Here is a 21731-nt window from a genome sequence, read left to right on the forward strand (position 1 = left end):
GGGATTTGGGGAAGGAGTCAGAATAGGGGCAGGGAGGGGGCAGGGACTTTGGGGCAGGGTTTGGGATGGGAATGGGGCAGGAGGGGGATCGAGAACCTACAGAAGCAGAACTCGGTGCCTATGGTTGGCATGTAAAATTAAAAAGGTTTTAGAGGAGTTATTAAACTGATGGCTGGGGGACAGCTGACAGATGCAGAAGAGCACATGGTGTGCACAGACATTCCTTAGAAGAGGATTTATTAAAGGGAATACTCTATATCTTCATAACATGGACTGATGAATGTAACCAGGTTTAGAATGATATAGAAATGCAGGTATGTTAAAAACAGACCCAAAGAAATCCTTCGGGTGTTTGCGGTTAAGTGAAGTCCTGTTTAGTGCTTATGAACATTGCTAACTAGCTTTGCATGTCTGAGGATCTTTTCAGCTCTTTAACAAACCATTACAGGGCCAAATTCTGCACTTAGAACCACACATATGTCTCCCCTTGAGCTTAATGGGGGTCTTGAATGATCTAAGTGGATGGAGAAGAGTTTTTATAAACACTTATTATCTCAGGTGCATGTACCAGGAGCAAGGCAATTTATACAGATTGCAAAATGTTTGCGAAAACATTTTAATTATTTCTAATTGGTCTTCCTGCCTTCAAAAGCCAGTATGAAGTTCCCTCATTGGTTTGCTACTCTTTCCATTTTGCTGTATGTATATTTTAGGAGAGGTGAAAATTAGGTAGGATTCAAAAACAGGTTTGTACAGAGTTAGGTCAGGTATAGTGGGGAAGGGATTTATGAAGTGGGAGTTTATTGGAGTATAGACCTCTGGATTTGGCCCCTGATCTGGAAAAACTTATTTGTAAGCCATTTGTGCAAGTCTGTTTCACTCCCTTTGATTTTTCTCCAGTCCTCAGTGGCCTTTCTTTTCCTGGCCATCCCTTATGGCCTGTCTCTACTCCTTTTAAAAAAAACTGATGAAACACCTTATTTTATTCATCAGTAATTGAAGATAATTAGATTTTATTTGTTTATTTATTTTTGAGTTCCTCTATATAAATATTATTTGCCCACCCTTATTCTGTGATTACCTGGACAGTCACATGCCTTTCTAAAAGGACAGTATGGCAGCATAGTTAGCTTTATTTAAACCATTTCAGATTAAAAGCCATTGGAAAACTGTGTGTGTGTGTTAAATATGCCTACAGAAAATTCAGAGACAAGATGGTTTTGGAGAGAAAAATCTTTAGGTAGCTCGTATATTGTTTAGTCATACGAGTTATTAACAAACAGGTTATTATTTCTTAGTTGTTGTTTGAAAATACGATATGCTGTAACTACATATCATGAACCCACAGATCCCTGGTACAGCAAACTGTAGCCTTCAAAACAATTTTTGATTTTCAGCATTTCTCATGTCAATAGATGCAGCATAAAGCACATACAGCAAAGTCATATGCAAGCATAAACTTCTCAACATCTCTAGTAGCGCACGCTACAGAAACATGTCAAATGCATATAGATTATGAACTGCTAGGAACTACTGTTTTCAACAACATTTGCTACCTGTTTGGTCATACAGGCGCATAATAAAAAAATGCATAATGCATATTGCTATTACAACATCTGAGTGTTAAGAGCGATGCGCAAAAAGCAGTGAAATGACTTTGGTGCTGTATCTCAGATCGCTGATATGGAGTGCGTATTATTAACACGTTTTTACAGTACATGTGGCAATGCTCTTGTATAGCCAAATTCTGTGTGGTATGAACTTTCACTGTAATGTTACCATAACACTGGGACTTAACATTGAATTTAGTACTTCTGAAAGCACTCAACGGACAACCCCTACACACAGCGATGGCTGTACAATAATGCCAATAATAATACTGAACATTTTCAACGTCAAAGTACTTTATTAACTAATTAACCCTTAAACACCTTTGGGCGATAGGTACATTAAGTATTTACAGAGTTGTCAGCAGAGACCCAGACAGATAGGGAGTCAGTAGCAGAATTAGGAGGACTAGAACTCATGAGCTCCTGGCTCACAGACTTAATGTCTAAACTGCAACTCTCTTTCTGCACTAAATAGAAGAAATGCTGTAACTCTTAATTCCCGCTTGCTGGCTGATCTTAGCGCTCAGTGTTGAGACCGTTGAAAATGAGCAAATACACTTGGAGATATGGGGGCAGGGGAAAAGGTCAAGCCCTCATGACCAGCTAACAATGTAAACTGCCCATGTCATCTCTGAAATGAGCTAAATAACAAACTCCATGCCCCACGGCTGTCTCACCAGAACTTCTCTCTAGCCCTGCAATCCATTTATAAATGCAATTTCTCAGTTATGGGAAGACAGAAGAGAGTCTACAAAAATAGTAAATGACACCATTTTACTTAGCAGATTGTCTTTTAATAATAAATATCAATTGGAGACCAAATTCTACAGAATGATAGGGGCAAAAATTCCTTGTCCAAGTAATTTTCCCTGCTGTGTAACTTACTTACATTTGTGAGCAAGATAGTAGAGATTTGGCAAAAGATGGATCAACATACATGACTATAGAAGAATATGACAGATCTCTAGGCTGAAAATCCTACTTGTGAGATCTGCATATGGGACCTCCTCCCTTCCCCCGCTGCATAAAACAGGAAGATTGGCCATTTCCGAAGCTCCATCCCACTCACAGAGGCCGCTCCATTGGTCCAGATCCCTCATGCCCCCCCACCAACACTACAGAGAATCCTTGGAAAAAATCATGCAGCCCTCACCTCTGTTACCTGTTCAGCTGGGCCTCCCAGAGGCAGTTGTGATGGGGGACTGGGATCTAGTAGTGTGACTGCAGTTGAGCCATGCTGACAGGAACTGGGGTGGGGAAGTCGGGCTGTAGGAATTATGGGGTACAGGGCCTTGTGTACATGTTCTTCCCTTTTATGGATTCCTTGGGGGTCCTTTAGCTTTGAGGCAGCTCCCACAGCCTTTTTCATAGTGGGGAGGAAAGGAGACAAAGCTCACCCCTCACCAGAAGGCTGTGGGGTTTCCATGAGGGGGGATCTCAGATTTTCGTCTCCAGAGCGCAGCAGGGACCGGTCTGACCTTGGGGCCCTAACTAGTACAGATGTGCTTAACTGCAGTAAGTACCACAGGGTTTGGCAGCCATTCACGTACCATCCCAGACCGTATTTACATTGAAGTTTTATGATGTCTGTTTGTGGGGGCCAGAATCTTTTCTCTGGAGCTTAGAGTCACTGAGGTGAGGGGATTGCACCTTAGTCACATGCCAAACCCCATCTTGTTCACACAGTTTTCTTGTAGAACAGGTTGTCTCTTGATTGTGTCAGTCACTTTGGCTTCCCACAGCCTTCAGGGATGCAGGGAGCATTCGGTGTCCTTGCCACAAAAAAAAAAAAGAAAAAAATCCAGGGGAAGTGATAAAGGGGACAGGATTCATCATTAGTCAGTGATAAGAGAGAGAGGGACGCTGTGCGTCAAAGAGCTCTTATTTCAAGCATGCCCATCGGTTTTTACGGGGCGTGGGACTTGAGCTGAGAGGAAGCGCAGTTGGAATGTAGCACAACTCTTCCTGTAGAACCTGTTACATTTCAGAGGTGAATAAGGGCCATGGTAGGATTGTGCATTAAAAGCTGCCACCAGTGATCCTGAATTTGAAGCCACTTCAATGGAAATCCCCTATGAATTCTGCAGCGTTCCGCTGTCTTAAAGCATGTCTCTCCTCTGTGAAACTTCCTCCTATGTTCTGTGTTTAGCTATCTGTGGGGAGAGGGTGGGATTGGGGAGGCGTTGCTGCTGATATAGCTGGTGATGTCAGCAATGTGTCAGCAGTGGGAGTTAAGCTTGTGAAACCAGAGTTACACCTAGGAGGCTGAAACTCAGCAGCAGAGGGAAGCGGAAAGCTGCTTGCTGGGGGAAACGGGCTGGGGGGGGGAATGGTATATTTTCTTTTTTAAACTTCACTTTTGAGCAATTGGATTATAAACCAAACGGGAAGCAAGATTGCACGTGTTTTTTTTTTGTAACTAGGTAAGTGTGGAGATTCAAGTGTATCATTTTGAGTAGTTCTGTATCCTGGCTATGCTTAGTAAAAATGTTGGTGCAGTATATGACAGCACATGGACATTCTTCAGAGAGGAGTAGGGGCATTTCTCTGCTCCTCTATATGTAGTGTCTGGGATACCGTATGTAATAGTGCTGTGGTGCTGCAGAGTTCAAGCTCTCTCTGTGTACTGAGATCTGGGATATTGCATTACTTATATTCTCGGTAGAATGAATTCATTTCGAAAATCCAGTTTAGAAAATCCAGCTGCTACTTTATGCCTGGGAGCTTTTTGTGTTAATTTAATACAACGAGTTGATTTCCCTTTAAGCAGCACTGTTAAAAACATAACAGTAATCTGCAAATGTGAAGAAGTCTTTTAATCAAGGATCATTTCTCATTACAGCACTTTTTAATTGAGCAGAGTTTATTAACAATAAAATACCATTCTGGCAAAGAAAAGTTGTGGCAAAACAGGATTACGTAGAGTGAAAGGTCGCTGAAAGAATCGTCCCATAGTTTTCCACAAACATGTGAACTGGATTATGGTTTATTTATGACCATGGATGTGTGCATTTAAAAATGAAGCAGGACGTAATATTTAGCTTTATGAACCTTGACGTTGCTTCTTGTTGTGTGTGTTTTAACAGATGGAGTCTTACAGTGATGTGACATTTGAACTATTACCTAGAGATGAACATTAATATTATATGTGATGGTGAATGAAATGTTTGATTAATCGGCTAAGAAATTTAAAGCCCGGTTCTGCCTGAAATAGTGACTTTGGAAAACTGATATTCTGGAAAGAAGTGTTTTTCAGTGATTTTCACAGCAAAGTTGCTCAGTCTGCAAACGAAAAGATTTCTTCCTCTTCCTCTTGCCTCCCGCAGCTGCACCCTGCACTCAGCTTTGGCTCTGACACTCTTTTCATCTCAATAAGAGAGGGTCTGCAGGCTAAATTAAACCTTTGGCTACACCTGTCCAACTCCATTGTCAGATTCTGCACTTAGTGACACCTATGTAACCCCATTGGCTTTGACTGGCTTTGCACAGGTGTCACTGCTGAAAATGAAAAAATCATCCCCCTTCTGCAGCAAAATTCCACCACAGGGTGAAAGCTATGTTAAGAATGTGCCATGCTGAATGGATGTAAAACCTGCTATATTATCCCCTCAGGTAATGACTGAGGTTGCTTTCAATGCAGAAGGCGTAGGGTAAGAAGATCCATAGGGAATTCCAACCCCCTGGCTTCAGATCTCAGGGCACTGGTGCAAAATGCCTCCCTGGTTATGCTGTCCTAGACTAGTGATACCCAAACTTATTACTAAGGCGACTTCATTTTGTCTTTTTTGTGACCCACTCAGGGCCCAGATTTGGCGGGGAGAACAAAATCATAGGCCAGCATCTTTCTTCTTCTCCTCCTCCATCCTCGCCTCGTCGAGGGGGCACTGACCACCCGCAGCAGCACCCTCTGCACCAGCACCACAACTCTGATCCCAGCCTGGGATGGAGGGGAGGCCCATCCCCCAACAGTTGCTCCTGTCCCTTGGCCTGGCCTGGCTCCCCACTCTAGGTATTGTGACCTGGCTTGTAGGGTAGCAGCGCTTCTCAGGTTTGGCCCGGCAGCCCTGATGGAGGGATGGCTGGGAGAAACCGGAGTGGTGCTGCAACCCCATGCACCAGGTTGCAATGCCGGGGAGTGGGCAGCAGGGCCCGTCCCTGCAGGACAGGAGCTGCCACTGGCTGGTGAACGTTGGGGGAGGCCTCATTTCTCCAAACCCCTGTTCCACACCCCAGGCCCAGAACTTTCCTGTGACTGACTGGTGGGTTGCAACCCATGACTTGGGAAACGGTGTCCTAGAGAACAGTTCTCTGGTCCCCAGCTGGCGGTTACACATTTCTTTATTGTGTAACACATTTCTTCCCGGAGCGCCTAGGAGCCCCCAGGGACCAGACCCATTGTGCTAGGTACTGTATAGACTCAGAACAAAAATCTTTCTCTGCCCCAAGGAACTGCAGGCTCAGGAAATGCTTAGAGGAGCGAGATATTTGAAGCTGCTCCTCCCAGACTCTCTTCCAGGGTGCTGTTCTCTCTCCCCCACCCCACCCAAAAATCTCTCGAAACCCCAAACCCAGTGTGGTTTCATTGAGCGTATGCCAGGACTAGAACATGTCTTTTCCAAAGCTGCTGTTGCTGTGTTATTCCCCTGTGCACTCCACGACTGATTGGAGGAGCAAAGGCCAGAAGGAGAAGAACACATTATTTTACCTCACTTCTGGTGTGCAACGATTTGTATTAGCTTCTTCATTTAATCAGAGTAAAAAGTACTTTAGCCCTCCTCCTGAGACAGAAAGTTTGATTAGACGCGAACATTTAGCCGCAAGATGAAATGTGTTATGGGCAAATGCAGCTGCTTGCACAATTCAGATCTGCAATTTACAATACACTGTTTATAACAAACATTGTAAGTTCACTTTATGGGTCCTTTTTATCTCATAACCAGTGACTTTTGGCACAGTTAATCTTTAGATGTAGCATGAGCTCCCCTGGGTTTGGTTGGAATGAATAATATGACGGAGGAAGGAGAGCAGTGATTCTTGGGGTGACTGTGTTTTGTTTCTTTCTCTCTCCTAATACTCGTAGTTTTTTCAATGGAAACAGCTGGAAAATCTGTATTTCCGTGAAAAGAAATTTGCTGTGGAAGTTCACGATCCGCGCAGGTGAGACCAGAATGGTGGTGATTGTGACCAAAAACCTTTAGATATTGGACAGTTAATCCTGGTGTCGACCGAGTTCATTGAGCTGCATTTCATTCATTGAGCTGCAATGGACCAGGATTTCATTGTGACATAAAATTTTGATCTTCCTCTTTGCTTTGAGTTATAGGGCCCAGTCCTCAGGTCCCGGGCAGCAGAACGGGACTGTAGAAGGGCCACCGATCTGGTCTGTGGTTTCCAGTAACTAATGATAGGAAATAGTTTCCTGGTAAGGCACAAAAAGGGCCTCAGGACTGATCAGTAATGTGAGGTGACATTTTGAGGTGTGTTTATAACGCTGCTCAGTTTCTGAGATTTGTTTCAAATTGCATATGGGCAGTTCCCAGGTGTGCTCATACTCTCAGTGGACCTGGTTCTGGTAAGCTGCAGTGGATGCTTATAGACACGCATTGCAGTACCTGCAGAGGAGTTGTTTTCCTCCTGTTTAGCTCCCCTCCCAACCCAGAGAGAGGCAGCTGACTCCACTGTGGCTGGAGTCACGGAGACTGCGGGGCCAACAGGACAGGGAGCATGACTCCCATAAGTTCATGTACATCTCTGGCCCAACAGTGACTTCCGCCTCTTTGACCTACAGCCTGTTCATGGGGGCTGGAGGGAGTGCCCAGTCAGAACATGAGTTCACAGTAACGCTGCCCTTCCATGCACTTGTTTCACAGTCACTTCCATAAAGGACCAGAATTTGCCCTGAAGAAATCCCCTTTCTTTCTGTTTCCATCTTCCTTCTGCCCTCTCCCCCCGCCCCTGCCACACCTCTTTCTCCATCAATGCTGATTGCACCCAGCAATCTGCTTCCGGCCCCCTTCATCTCCTTTCCATAGCTGAAGTGCTGAGAGCTTTGGGATACCCCTCCATTCCCCCTGGCACATCCTGCACCATCTCTCTCCCTTCAGGATCCCTCTGCATTCCATTCTCTATTGCAGATTTATAACATGTTCATCCCTTTGCTTCTGATCTCAGCTGCAGGAGCAGCAGCCCCCACCCTTTGAGCTCACTGTGTTGTAAAAAGGAAAGGTTTTATGGCTGTGATTCACGGGGAAAGCATAGCAGCAGCAGACATGGTGAGGAAGGATTTTTCTTCAGTAAAGGACGTAGCTCACAGGCTGCGTATTGGGTCTTGCCTGGTTCAGAAAAAGGCAGCTCTTATTTTAAACCTAACAGGTACCAGCCTCAGACTGCATTTCTTTTACCCTTATAGAATTTCAGTGTCCAGAAGGACCTTTGGACAGAGCGGACTTGTAGTGCAAACCTGGTATGCAAACACTTCCCTGATCAAATCCATCTGGGTAATGGCAATCAGTCAGCACCAGTTTTACTTGGACAGAAAACAAAGCAAAGTAAGTTACCAGACATGTTACCATAAGCAAAAATTTCAACTCCCGTACTTGTACCTACTTCAGTGTGCATTGTTCTAGAGAGAAACTAGTCCTGGAAGAAAGCCTATGAATTGGCTTTGTAGCTGTTATGCGATCTGTTAGATCAAATAACAATGCTCTAGCTACATTATTCTGCCTCCAGTTAAGAGCTGTGGAAATGAAATCACAAAATGGGGGAATTATCACAGCTCAGTGTTTAATCTACCCTGTGTCTGGCCTCTTTGCCACATTCACTTTGAACAGGATACAAATAATAAAGGAGTTTTCCTTATGGAGATAACCAGACTGTGGGGAAAATGCCAAGGAATGAAAAGCAAAGGGTAAAATCCCACACGGTGGTGTTGCATGCGCTCTTAATTTCCTATGAAGAGAAGTGTGAAATGTCATCGCTATGACCCTTTGTTCTGAAGCTAGTTTGAAGTAACTTGATGATGCAGGATTGTGTTTTACCTCTTTCAGGCAAAAATCCCCTCAGCCAGAAGTTTGGATGATATTGCAATGGACCTGACTGAGATGGGTACACCAAAGGTTTCCAAACTTGTGACTTTGGAGGCAAAGAATCAGCTTATTATGGCCAGCAACGGCAGCTTAATCTCTTCAGGTAACATTTTCACTTCAAGCCAATGGCAGGTTCTGTCAAAAAAATTGTGAGGCCTGTGTGCAGTAAAGGAGAAAATGATGCCATTCATTCATAGCTGTGATGAAGTAGAGGTTAATGTAGATCAGATTATAAAGATTTGATTTTATAAGCATAGCATACCAATTTTTTTGTAAATGAGCGAAGAGACAAAAGAGCATTCGGGATAGTGTCTGTATCATATATTTTTATCCCATATGTAATTTTGGTACCTGTTTACTGAACCTGCAGACCCATAGCATTCACTACAATCCAGGTGCATCTAAAAGTATGGACCTTGCATCTTCTATGCACGTGTACTCTGGTGTGGGTGTGAGAGAGAGGGTGGATGGGGGGATGGACAGCAGCTAGAGTTACCGGAAATTGGATCTCCGGCTCCCACTGAACTTAAGTGGGATTTGGTGCTTTACCTTCCTTATGCAGCTTTGGGAAATGGGCCCTTTGTTCTGGGCCAAGGAAGGAAATGGGTCTACCCCCAGAATCTGCATTAAAGGTAACTCCTTGCTTCAGGGTCTCAAGATTCTGAGGTCAGCGAAGAGCAAAAGAAGGAGAAAATTATGGAACTAAAGAAGAAAGAAAAACTGCTGCAAGAAAAGCTGCTGCAGAAAGTCGAGGAGCTGAAGAAAATCTGCTTGCGGGAGGCGGTGAGGACTGTTGTTAAATTCCAGAGACGTGCTGGCACACCTCCCCCTCAGGTTAATAACCCAGCGTCCTTCCCATTCCGCAGGAGCTGACTGGCAAAATGCCAAAGGAGTATCCTCTGAGCGTGGGAGAGAAACCTCCTCAGGTCAGAAGGCGTGTAGGCACAGCATTCAAATTGGACGATAACCTGCTTCCCAGCGAGGAGGTAGGTACAGCAAATTCAGGCAGCTTACTACCCACAGGGCAGCCAAAGCCTGGACTCAAACAGCATCTAATACTCAGGCTCTTGCTGGTAGTGATTGGTGGGTTTATGTTCCTGATGTATCAGTTCAGGTAGCAAACATTAAGGATCGGCTGCTGTAAGTTACCTCTCTTTGGGACCTGGGCAGGGGTTGGCGTGCGCATGTGTCTGCTCTAAAATCAAGGGTAAAACTATCCAGGTCCACAGCTAGGGTCCCATCCTGCTGCCCTTACTGAAGCCAAGCTCTCACTGATTTCAAAGGGAGTCTGGCGAAAGACAGCAAGCTCCCCTAGGGCTCGAGCGTGCACCATTGACATCAGTGGAGATTTTACCAGAGACTTCAGTGAGAGCAGGGTCCGTCCCTAGACATCACCCAGCACTATAATTCTGTGCTCTCAAGTTCTGAATTAGACCGTGGTTGAGACTTTGAATCGCAATACACACATTGGGTTTGATGCACTTCTGCAGCTGCATGGGGCTGTAAATTGCACCCTTTGCTGGCAGCAGGGGTCACGGTGCCGGTGGGTGGGGATTCGCCTGCGTAGCAGGGCACAGATTCCACCCAGGCAGAGCTTTATACTGTTCAAGGAGCTACACAGGCAGAGGCTGCTTTGAGGGATGCGCTGAACACTAACAAGACTTCTTGCAGGCTCAGGGCACACCATCTCCATCCACTCTTTTCAGGGCTGTGCTGGCTGACTTCATTCTCCTAGTGGAATGTGGGATTCTGGGCACTTTGTACCCATGTGTCCCAGGAACTCTGTGCTCTGGATGACAATGCTGGCGTAACCCAAAGCTGCAACAAACGTACTTTGTGCTAAATCCTTCTGACAACGTGCAGTAATGCACTGCATAGCACTTCTGTCACCCAAACAGTAATTAGCTAAGTTTCTGATGCCCTGTGAGGTAGCTGTGATTATATCAATTTCATAAAGCGAAGCAGAGAGAGATTCCAAGCTGATATTTGCAAACTTTGACTTCAGTCGAAGCAGCTATTGGTGAACATCACTGAACATCAGTTCACTTGTTTACATGTCTGACATGGAGTTAGATGTCTAACTTTAGGCTCTTAGGTTTGAAAATTTTGGCCTGCGTAACCGTCCCAAGGACACACAGTGAGTTCAGTGGAGTTAAGGCATAGAACCTAGGAATCTCTTAAGTACTAGACCATAACCATATACTCTTTGTGAAGATATTTCTGTGTTTTCACTTAAGGTTTCATTTTGTACGCTGAATTTTATTTACTTGTACTTTGACCTGCAGTATCATGTAATAACAAAGAGCTAATGTTGTCATGAACCTGCAGGACCCCACTTTGCAAAGCTTGGAGCGTAATTTCCTCATACAGCAAAAGATGGTGGAAGCTGCGAAGAAACTTGCCAGTGAGCCAGACATGTGCAAAAATGTGAAGAAGAAAAGAAAACAAGATTACATTGCTGCCATGAAAAAGCTTCAAGAGATCGAAAATTCCATAAATGAATACAGGATCAAATGTGGCAAAAAACCAACACAGAAATCAACCCTTATTTTGTCAGGTAAACACCAAGAATTCCCACGTTTCTGATGAGGGTGATAGAGAATGTTCTTCAGTTCAGTGGCAAGTTTTGTTTATATATTTGATTTTTTTTTCCATGGCCCTTGCATGGAAAAGGCAGATGTAATTAATGCATGGTATACATGAAAGATTGTTCCTGTGCTGTACATAAGCTGTGGGTAGAACAGATCATAGGAGAGGCTAGGCACAAGTGCAGACATGTTCTAACATCAGCAACTAAAGAATTGCAGTACGCAGAAGGGCTGGTGGCATCTTCTCAGCTGAAACTGGTGTGGTACCTTATTCTGTAGCGTATTAGATGCTCTTTTATTTCTGAAATAAGCTTCAAGGATCCCTCAGCTGTTCCAGTGCCTCCTTATAATTCTCATCACCTTGTTTTTATTTTATTTTGTTTTATTTCCTTCCTATTGTCACAATAGGAAGGAAAGTGGATGAATATTTCTGCAGGATGGTAGCAAATGCTGGGAAAAGTCAGAAGAATAAGCAGGGAGCAAAGAATATATGTCTTGATTAAAAAGTATTGACTCCTCATAAGACAACAACAAAGCTGGGGTGTTCTCAACGTGCATTGTTGCATATAAGCTCCATAAGCCAGGCGTTTAACTTCTTCAATGTAGCAGTGTGATGAGTCTGCGTGTAAAGCAGCAATCACTTTGCAAATAACGACTGTAAGGGAAACGTAGGTGTCACTGCCTTCTCTATTCTGAAAGTAAGGCGTGATGTGATTCCAGCCCCTTTGTGTGAGAGGTCAGTAATTAGTACATTAGGCTAATTGAGGGAAGTTTTTTGGAATAGCAAAAGCTTATGTATATTGTGTCTTCTTTAAGTTTTCTATGCGGATAAATGGTTTTCTGACACATCTTCCTGCTTCTTGACCTGGGAACATCTGTATATATATATGACTGTTAATGTTTGATCAGTTTCTTTTTGCACATTCTGCTGAGCCCGGAGCAAAAGCTGTTCCATGAGATGTATTTTTCTCCTGGAAGCAGCAAGGTAGAGAAGGAGGATGTACTTTTTCTGTAGTATATTTATATTGTATTCCACTGATCCCTATGAGGGATGTCAGTATAGAGGCCAATGTCCCTCTTCGTTTCTGGAATAAGAACCCTCTTTAAATATTGCAACATAAAGGAGTCTACACATGGCCTAGATTTTCTGCCAAGGCCACTGCTGTTGTGTCCCCTTTGGTTTCAGAATTCACTTGGAATTTTTTTCAGCAAGTGGTAAAGCAAGGCTGTTTATCATTGCTGATTGGCTGGAGGATGTTTGCTGGACTAACAGCCAGATTCTAGTGGACTTAATGAGGGTAGTAATTCCTTTTCTAGCCTTGTGCTTACCAATGTAGGCAGTAGTTTTGGAAGTACTTATACTTCTAGAACAAGTAACATACTGGGCTAACGAGGCAGGAAATCCCCGAGGGGCTAGTAAGTAGCGTGAACATCATGATACACCATCTGTGTATAACTCCAGCTGCTTACTACATGGGGCATGTTGGCACAATTGTGTAAAATGGGGAATTTAGAGTTTAGATACAAATCCATAAGAATGGCCACACTGGGTCAGACCAAAGGTCTATCTCGCCCAGTATCCTGTCTTCTGATAGTGGCCAATGCCTGGTGCTTCAGAGGGAATGAACAGAACAGGTAATCATCAAGTGATCCGTCCCCTGTCGCCCATTCTCAGCTTCTGGCAATCCTTTGATTCTCACTCAGAAAAACTTGCTCCATCATTTCGCAACGTCCGGCAACTGACTTCACTGAGAGTTTTGCTTGAGCAGTGACTGCAAGATTTGGCCCATCGGTAAATAAGCTGCACTCCAAACCAGTACCTTAGAAGCAGTACATGTTTAAAAATGCTGCTTGGCTGCTTGGAGCTTGGAAAAAGCAGAACCATCATTTATGGTAGATCTGCCAGCAGCCATTGGACCATCCCTGGCCATGCTCATTCTGAAATAATCACTCCCACGTTTTGTGCACGTGGTTTCCGAAAGCTGAAGATTAGTCTTTTGGGGACGAGTGTGGCAATAAGTCAGTCCCAGCTGTGAATTTGAGGAATGGTTTGTTGGAAATTATGTATTCAATAGCAGCCTCCGTCTGTCGAATCAGCCATGTGCTGTTCATGGTCCAGTCCTCTGGGGATGGGAGATTAAGCAAGTACTTGACTTTGAGTCGTCATTCCAGGCTGTGCCACTTGTCATGGGCCATTCACTCACACACGCACCCTGGCTGCAGAAGGCTCTGGTTGTGCTTCTTCCACATGGCACAGCGTCTGACATTTGTGCAGCAGATGGTGCACATGGCCTAGCATATATTGGCTGGGTTCATGTGTTTAAAAACACTGGGGTGGGGGGAGGGGTTGAGTTACATTGCTAGACAGCTGACTTGCTTAGCACTCTTCCTAAAATGGATGGAAATAATATGTCTTTATGGAGAGGTTTTACTCTTTGCTTGTGTAGATCTGGGTGTTTTGCTAGTGTCACCCATGCATACTGACCTTACAGGTTTCCCGTTTCCAGAATCAATATCTTCCTTGCCACTTTTTCCTGCTGAATCTCCTTTCGTCCACCACCCTGGTACTGGAACTAGGGGTGCTGCCGCATCCCCTGGCTTGAAATGGTTTCCGTCAAATACAAGGTTTACAGTTTGGTTCAATGGCTCTCCATACCCCCACTATACAAATTGTTCCCGCATCCCTGCCAGAACCCTCCCATACTGAACTCTGTCTTTTTCTTTTTTTTAATAGTTTTCTTCCCTGACTCTGCACCAGGTCCCATGTTGTGGGAGATTTCGGGGGCTGGAGGCAGGGACCGGAATCACACACATTCAGATATTTGTAATGTTGAATGATTCTGTGTACAATAGTGAGTTGCCTATTCATTGTTATCTCAGCAGTGGGGTTTTGCCTTTCATGAAGCCGGATCTTGATATCTTTCCTCTTTGTTGACACTGTTTTTACACAGTTGTAGTCAGTTGAATGAACTCTGAATAAGAACCATAGGAGTTCGCCCAGAGTTTGTTATGGTTATAGAGGAAGGAAGTGGAGGCATGAAAATGTTCTTTCTAGATAGTATGGTAGTCCTCTCTGGTAAGCTCTTCACGGGCTGCTCTTTGTAAACCCCCAGCATAGCAGGCATGAGAACAAGCTTGTGCAACTTATGTTTATGATGACTGGGCTGAAGAAACAGCTGTGCTGTGGAAGTAACCAACTGCCTTGGCTGTCACCAGCTGCTTCTCTCATGGACATTCTCTCCTTGTGTTTAAGAATCAGCATCAGATTCCTTACTGACTGGCAACCCGTAGCATCAAGTGGAAAGATGAGACTCCTCTGGTGTATGCAGTAGCACATTATGAATAAATACAAAATGTGTGTTTAAAAAAATCACCGTGACCAGGACCAGATTCAGCTCTGTTAACACTGGTGTAAATTTCAAGTGATGCTATTGAAAACAATGGAATTATTCTCAATTTACATCAGAGTAACTGAGAGCAGAATTTGTCTAAGGGTAAAATTTTCAAAAGCCCCAAAGTCCATTTTCAAAAGTAGTCTTAGGCCATAATATCAAAGGTATTTGGTGCCTAGTGGTTTTTTTCAAAAGTACATCAACAGGTTAGCTGCCTGAAGCCCACTGGAGTTGAAAAGTCAACCCCAAGTGTTGTCATATTTAGTAGTTTATTAAATTACAATGTAGACAAATAAGGTAGGAGTGCAGTGCAAAATAAGATGATCAGATTGTGAAAGGCTACATAGGCATCACATGATACTGCAGTTCATGTCCATTAGCTTATTTTAAAATAGAGTATTTAGAAACCTCTGTAGAGTATCCTGTATCTCAAATCCTTTATTTTCATTTACAGATGATACAATCCCATCTGAGAGTAGCTCTTTATCTGATACAACAATTTATGATGATGGTATGTCGCTTACGCTTTTTCGTTTATGAAGTATAAAGTATATCATGCCCTTCATAAATAATAATATAACTTTTTCAGTATCTTATTCTGACCTACATCTACATCTCTGATGCCTCTATTTAAATCTTAGTTCATTTGAACCTTTTGATGAGCAGTGATTCTATACAAGAGAAGAATATGCTTAATCAGAAGTTGTTCTTTGAAACCATATATTTGCCAAAGCGTGAGGCTTTTCTGCTGGCGAGTGAGTTTTCTTTGTAGATTGTTGTTTTAATGGGATAGCTCTTCTGAAATAAACGCATCACTCCTGCATGAACAAACAATTCCAGCCGGTAGTAACTGGCAGGGGAGGGCACTTCTGGATGGCAAATGACTGGCTGGAGGAATCTGGCCAGTTAAGCCAGCCAATCATAAGGTGACAGGAAGTGCCCAACCCAGATGTCATCATTGCAGTTCTAAATCATTAAAATATTAAAACATGCGGAGAAACTAATGATCTGTTTGCATGTTAAATGGTGATCTGCATCTTGCCAGGGATATGGTGTTTTTGTTTTAGTGTACTTGATTTTTTTTCCCCTAGCAATTAGTATTAGACCAGTCACCATCTGGAAAAGACTTGGCTTGACATTCCTTTAGATTTGTCATCATCATTTGGGAACAAATATTATCCAGACCGTGATTCACTGCTTAGTGAGGGCTTGATTCTGATCTCACCGCAGCTTCGTGCTCACGCCTTGGCTCTTAAATTGAGTTAAACCTGATTCTCATGTGTGGGAGTGAGATGTGAATCAGGGCTTCAGTGTATCCGTATGTTCACCGAGTGTTTGATCCTGCACCTGTTCCAGTCAATGGAAGCTTGGTCATTGACTTTGGTGGGCAGAGAATTAAGCCCTAACAGAAGTGAAATCAAAATCAAGCTCTGAGTCTTCACAGTTGCTTCCAGCTAAAAACACTTATCTCTGTTTTTTTCCTGGCTACAGATAGTTAAAGTTGGTCCTTCATAGTGAAAAATATTTTCATGAAATTTTTATTTCAAAATGCTTTCTTGGAGTCATTTTAAAGTACTAAAGCTAGGGACTGATGCGCCCACATCTGACCTGAGCAGAGAGGAGAAAATTGAAGGGCAAAGTATGGAAATAGGGGGAAAATCAGTTCTACCCCATGCCTTCCCACCATCTCTGCAGAAGCCACTGTATGACTGCTCAGCTGGCGGAGCCCATGAGCAATCGCTTTTCCCAAGAACTTTTTCCTTCGTGACCTTGTAGAGTTCCCGGCAGGAGTTAATATTGCTAAAATCAGTATTAACTGCCACTCCACGGTGTCCCCTGGAAGTTCAGTGCAGGCAAAGCTCCTGGGACAGGAGAAGCTCCTGAGGGGTGAGGGCATCCTCTCCTGGTCCCCAAGGAGGAGAGCATTTGCTAGCTGAACCTCAGGAAGTTTCCTGCACCCTTGGTCCCCCTGGGTCAGAGGATAGAATGCAGCTGTATTTTTTCATAAGTGTGTAAATGTGTCTAAGAATTTCCAAAAAAAAAAATCACGTTTCTTTCCAACAGCCAATGATTCCCTTACTGTACCAGGGCAGGGAACGAGTTCCGTGCAGCTGTCTCCAAGAATCCCTCCGCCAAAGTCCCTTGGCGTGGAGAGAATCCATCTTAGAAAGTCCTCCATCAATGAACAGCTCCTGGAAAACAGACATTCTAGGTACTAGTCTTGCCATATTGTTGGCGTGAGCCTGGTTTTATATCTGTTGTAACAAATACCACAATGTAGACTGATGGTATTAGGGTTGATCTTCCCATTACTCTCCTGTCTGACATGTAAGCAGACAGAAAGGACTTTGCCGCTGTGCTTGTGGTTAAATTTGTTGTTTAAATATTATAATCATGTTAACATAAGCTAGGCTGAATGTTAACTGTAAGTTTTTGGTGAATCTCAATTGGGGCAACTGGTAAAAGGGATAGAGATTGAATGGCAAGTGTTGCATGTAAGAACTTTGTACTGCCAGCTGCCCTTTCATCCTTTGGCTCCTTTTGTGAGGCTTGTTTCCCAGAGCCACTTGGATGCTGAGTTCTCTCAGCTCCCAATGACATCTAAGCTCTACAGGATCAGGCCTATGGGGCTCATAACCGTGAGTTAACTTACTGACAGTCCTATTAGTAAGTAACGTGGGCCCAATCCAATGCACCTTGTACTCAGTGCAAGGATTTCCATTGACTTTAATGAGCTGTGGCTCAGGAACCACGCCAGACAGTAAGTGCTTGCAGGATCAGGCTCTATGAATATAAGTATAAAAAAAAATATTAGTGTGCATTGGACAGTGCTGGGCCACTGACTTTTGATCAGTGCTCCCCTGGAATTTAAGCAGAATACTCTGTCACATCAAACTCATATATAGAATTATAATTAGTTTAATGTCTATAACTTTGAATAGTGCCGTTGTGTTATTCCTTGGCTTGTCGGCTTCCTTTTCTGTTTCTTATGCTCTGCATCTCTGTCCCTTGGCAGCAGCTATTCCTACAATATCCTATGGTGAACTTCCTTCCAGAGGGGTTTGAACTCCTTGCTGTTATAACTGCGCTAACCTTCACCACTGGTAGCAGACGCTGCCACGCTGACCTCTGCTTTCTCTACCCTTGTCTATCTTTTCCTTTGGATCAATATGCAATTAATGTCAGTGCCGTTGTCCTTTGCATTTTATTGAAGATATTTTGGTGATGGCCACGTGCTGGATTCTTCTGTTTATAGTCACAGGGTGGACCCTCTGACGATGCACAGTAGTCCTTACCGAATTCTGGAACGACAGCCCTATGGAGGGAGAAGCATGCCCACAACACCGGTGCTCACACGCAATGCCTACAGTAGTAGCCATTTACAGTAAGCTGAGTTCTATTAAATCACTGAGAAGGAATGTGTCTCTTGTGCAGAGAAATAAAATCAACAGTGTAAGAGGGTAAAAAAAATAGGATCCTGTTGTGTGTGTCCTTTGCCAAGATAGAGGCAGGGTTGTCAGCCTTTGATTTTTCACATGGATAATTGGACATCAGTCATCGCTGGCATATGCAGCTTTGCACCAGCTTTTCAACATGCAAACAATGGACTTTCCAGGCTCAAGTGCCAGCTGTGGATTTCCAGAGAAGAGCGTGTACAAACTTGTGCATGCAAACTTAGAGATGGGATTGAAGCCGTTTGGGAAATGTTGCCCATGTGGGGAGAGATGGCTATATAACTAGATAAGAACGCTAAGATTGTCCTGGTTTTCTAAACACCCAAACTAAAGGGATTTTACATTAAGGCTACGCAGTATTGCTTGTTTCAGAAAGGGAACTATACAATTCTCAAGACACTGCTAGCCAGCATTATTTTTATCATCGTACTGTAATTTGTGGATATTAAATGTAAAGACTAAGCAGTAGGTGAGATCCACTTGTAATTCATTACCAGAATATGACCTTGTTAGTCTCACTTTTGTCACAGTTTAGAATCATTTCTTGCTGCAAAGTAGAATCTTTAAGCCACGTTCCCTTCACTGTCATCCAGATCTTTTATCCAGAGAAAATAAAAAGCTGATTCTGAGGCCATGCCCAGGCATTCCAAGTTGCTGGGGAAGGTGCTGCATATTCTAAATGAGATGTTTATCTTCCCTGTCCCTGATTAAAAGATCTGGATTATTGTAAACTGAACTTGGTTTCAAGCTTTTTACCCCTTTCTACTATGCCACCAACAGCAGAAAATGATTTGCCCTGGTTGATATGGCAGCTGACTTAAGAATAGTCCACCTAGGACTTTGCATCACCTGCCAAAACCTGAACCTGTACTTTTGCTTGGAAAGAATTCTTTGTTTTGCCACACACTGACTCTCAAATGCTTCATGTCTGCATACGACTTCTACATCCAACCTAATTTTCTGCCGTTTCAGGCCGGATATTTCCCCAGAGCACTGCAGACAGCGCAGCGGGAGTCTAGAATCCCAAACCCCTTTACTGTCAGAGACTACCAGTGAAAAGCCTGTGTTCTCCTTTTCGAAATCCCAGCGAAGTAGCAGCACTGAAATACTAGACGATGGGTCGTCCTACACCAGCCAGTCAAGTGCAGAGTATTACTCTGTGACGCCTAACCCCAACCCATATTACACCACGCAGACACTTGACAACCGCACAAGAGGCCGAAGGAAGTCTAAGAAACAAAACATTTCTGCTGCAAATTCAGGAAGCATGCCAAATCTTGCCCAGAAAGACTCACGGAATGGTGTCTACCAAAAAAGTCAGGAGCAGCCTTCCTCTAGTTACTATGTTTCTGGCTATTCACCTTACACTGAATGTGACGTTTATTACAACGGGGGATATGTTTACGAGAATGACACAGAGGGACAGTATAGCGTCAACCCTTCATATCGCTCATCGGTGCACTGTGGCTACGACCGTTATCGGGAACTCAGGTCCTATCGCGAAGGGGAGATGGAAAGAGTACCACACAATCCATATGCAACTCTGAGACTTCCAAGGAAGCAGGTTGCTAAAACGCAACATATAACCAAAAACATTCACAAGGCCTTAGTAGCAGAACATCTCCGTGGTTGGTACCAACGTGCCTCCGGTCAAAAGGACCAGGGTCAGAGTCTGCAGGCAGGCTTTGACTCTGACCAAGGATCCCAAAGGAGTCTGGGCTTTGCAGGGCTGCAAGTACCGTGCTCTCCTAGCAGCCGGGCTTCTTCTTTCTCTTCAGGTAACAGATGATTTGTGATATGCTAAATATTTTATATGTCCTTTAGGAGGGTCACATCCTCTCCACATTAATACCCTTGCAAGCCCACTGAAATCCATGAAGGAAATGGGGCTGCATGAGCGTAACCGAGGGCAGAATTTCATCCAAGAAAACTAAAATGCAGAATAGCTAAATATGAATCATTGTATGATAATTGAATGATGCAGGTGGCACAGGCCCTATCAGTAGGGATAGGTACATGCTCCAAGCTTACCTGGATGCACCTTGACCTGCTTCAGACTGTTCCCAGAAGCAATGCCAATGGGAAAAGAACTTAGTTGTCCAGGATGGTATATTCATGTCAGACATTCAGGATTTTCAAAGGCTGGGGTGTAAGTCCTGGGATTTCTGCAAATCCCACCAGGAAAGGGCACCACCATCATAGTGGTACCTTTAAATATGGGTACACATCCTGTGTTCTGTAAATATAAGTGATAGACATACCTCTGATCCCGGTCAGAAGAATGCTACAGTAAAAGGACTTAGTCATTTACAGTTGCTCATTGAGTCATGAGTGGAACACTGCTGTGAGGCAGAGAAGTATCATTCCTGTTTTATAGACATTGCAGATGGTGCATGGCCCCAGGTCAGCAGGTGCATGGCCCTAGGCTGCAGAGGGAATCTGTGTCTAAGGTGGGTCCAAGTAGCCATGTTCACCACATACACAGCACGTGCCAAGCCTACTTCAGTATCCACGCCGCTGCTCTGTCTGGTTTCTAAAGCACAGAATACAGCCACTCTGACTGGGAGGCCCACAAACTCTTTTTTTCAAGGGTCGACCACCCGATTCCTCTACCCTACACACACCATGCCTCACTCTGCAAAGTACATGTTAAGACAGATGTGTTTGGAGTCTGTGCGTCCTACAGAAACCTGCTGAGATTTTTCATAAAAAACATCTCGCTTCTTTCAGTCCTCTGAGCTGCTGAAAAATCTAATGTGCTCTCATTGTTTTTACAATTCTAGTGTCTTCTACAAACACTTCTGGAAACTGGCGGAACCAGATTGCACTAAGGCTTTCCGATTATGATACATTGTCTCATTCCTCTTATACCAGCTGTTATGGGAATGTTTATGGCAACCTTCCACTGCAGAGCAGGTGAGCAAAGTGCAGTAAGACTTGCTGCCCTCTCCTCTGTACCGTGTAAGCTTTTAAAACTTATCTAGGCAGCAGTCAGGTATCAGGGAGCCAACTCCTGAACCAAGAGTAGTTATGAAACCAACATACTGAGAGCAGATCTGCTCCGTACAGCACAGCTTCAGCAGACTCAAGCAAGAATATTCCCGCATTTCTTTCTAGCTGTCCTCAGGTAATGTTTTACTTTATCGATCATACTGATATGGCATCTTTTATCCAAGGATCTTAAATCAACACCACTAGACCAGACCGTCAGTTGGTGTAAATGGGCAGAGTTCTGTTCTAGCCACTGGAGCTAAATTGATATACACCAGCTGAGATAGTGGCCTATTCACTAAGTTATCTGCACAGTAGGCCTGGGAGGGAGAGAGGTATATTTGTGTCTATTTTAATTATGGGAAAACAGGCACAGAGAAGAGGTTGTACCTGTCAATATGAGTGTGTGCATGGATGGGACGAGGTGCAAATAGCACTCCCCCACACACCTCTCTGCAAGGGTGCGGCGTGTCATGGACTTTGCCCTGCCCTGAGAGCAGTGATTATCAGGCCAGCACTGCTAGTGCATTAGCCTCCCCAGATAGCATAACTGTGACCCTCTCCCACCCTCCCTCAACAGAGCAGACCCTATGGAGACTGAATGATACTT

At 43.9% G+C, this 21731-nt stretch overlaps 1 protein-coding gene across 2 annotated transcripts in view; it reads left to right on the forward strand.

The window, feature by feature from the left end:
- FRMD4B (FERM domain containing 4B) overlaps window positions 1–21731 on the forward strand; it is a 127096-nt gene that overhangs the window by 102350 nt on the left and 3015 nt on the right. For both annotated transcript variants that reach the window (XM_030568715.1, XM_030568716.1), the window contains 11 exons: window positions 6691–6767; window positions 8020–8158; window positions 8657–8798; window positions 9345–9478; window positions 9562–9681; window positions 11024–11252; window positions 15130–15186; window positions 16740–16887; window positions 17932–18060; window positions 19103–19908; window positions 20914–21046. In XM_030568715.1, coding sequence (XP_030424575.1) covers window positions 6691–6767; window positions 8020–8158; window positions 8657–8798; window positions 9345–9478; window positions 9562–9681; window positions 11024–11252; window positions 15130–15186; window positions 16740–16887; window positions 17932–18060; window positions 19103–19908; window positions 20914–21046 — 2114 coding nt within the window. The remainder of the gene's footprint in view (window positions 1–6690; window positions 6768–8019; window positions 8159–8656; window positions 8799–9344; window positions 9479–9561; window positions 9682–11023; window positions 11253–15129; window positions 15187–16739; window positions 16888–17931; window positions 18061–19102; window positions 19909–20913; window positions 21047–21731) is intronic.

Source organism: Gopherus evgoodei, chromosome 7 (assembly GCF_007399415.2).
Source record: "Gopherus evgoodei ecotype Sinaloan lineage chromosome 7, rGopEvg1_v1.p, whole genome shotgun sequence".
Classification (NCBI taxonomy): Eukaryota; Metazoa; Chordata; order Testudines; family Testudinidae; genus Gopherus; species Gopherus evgoodei.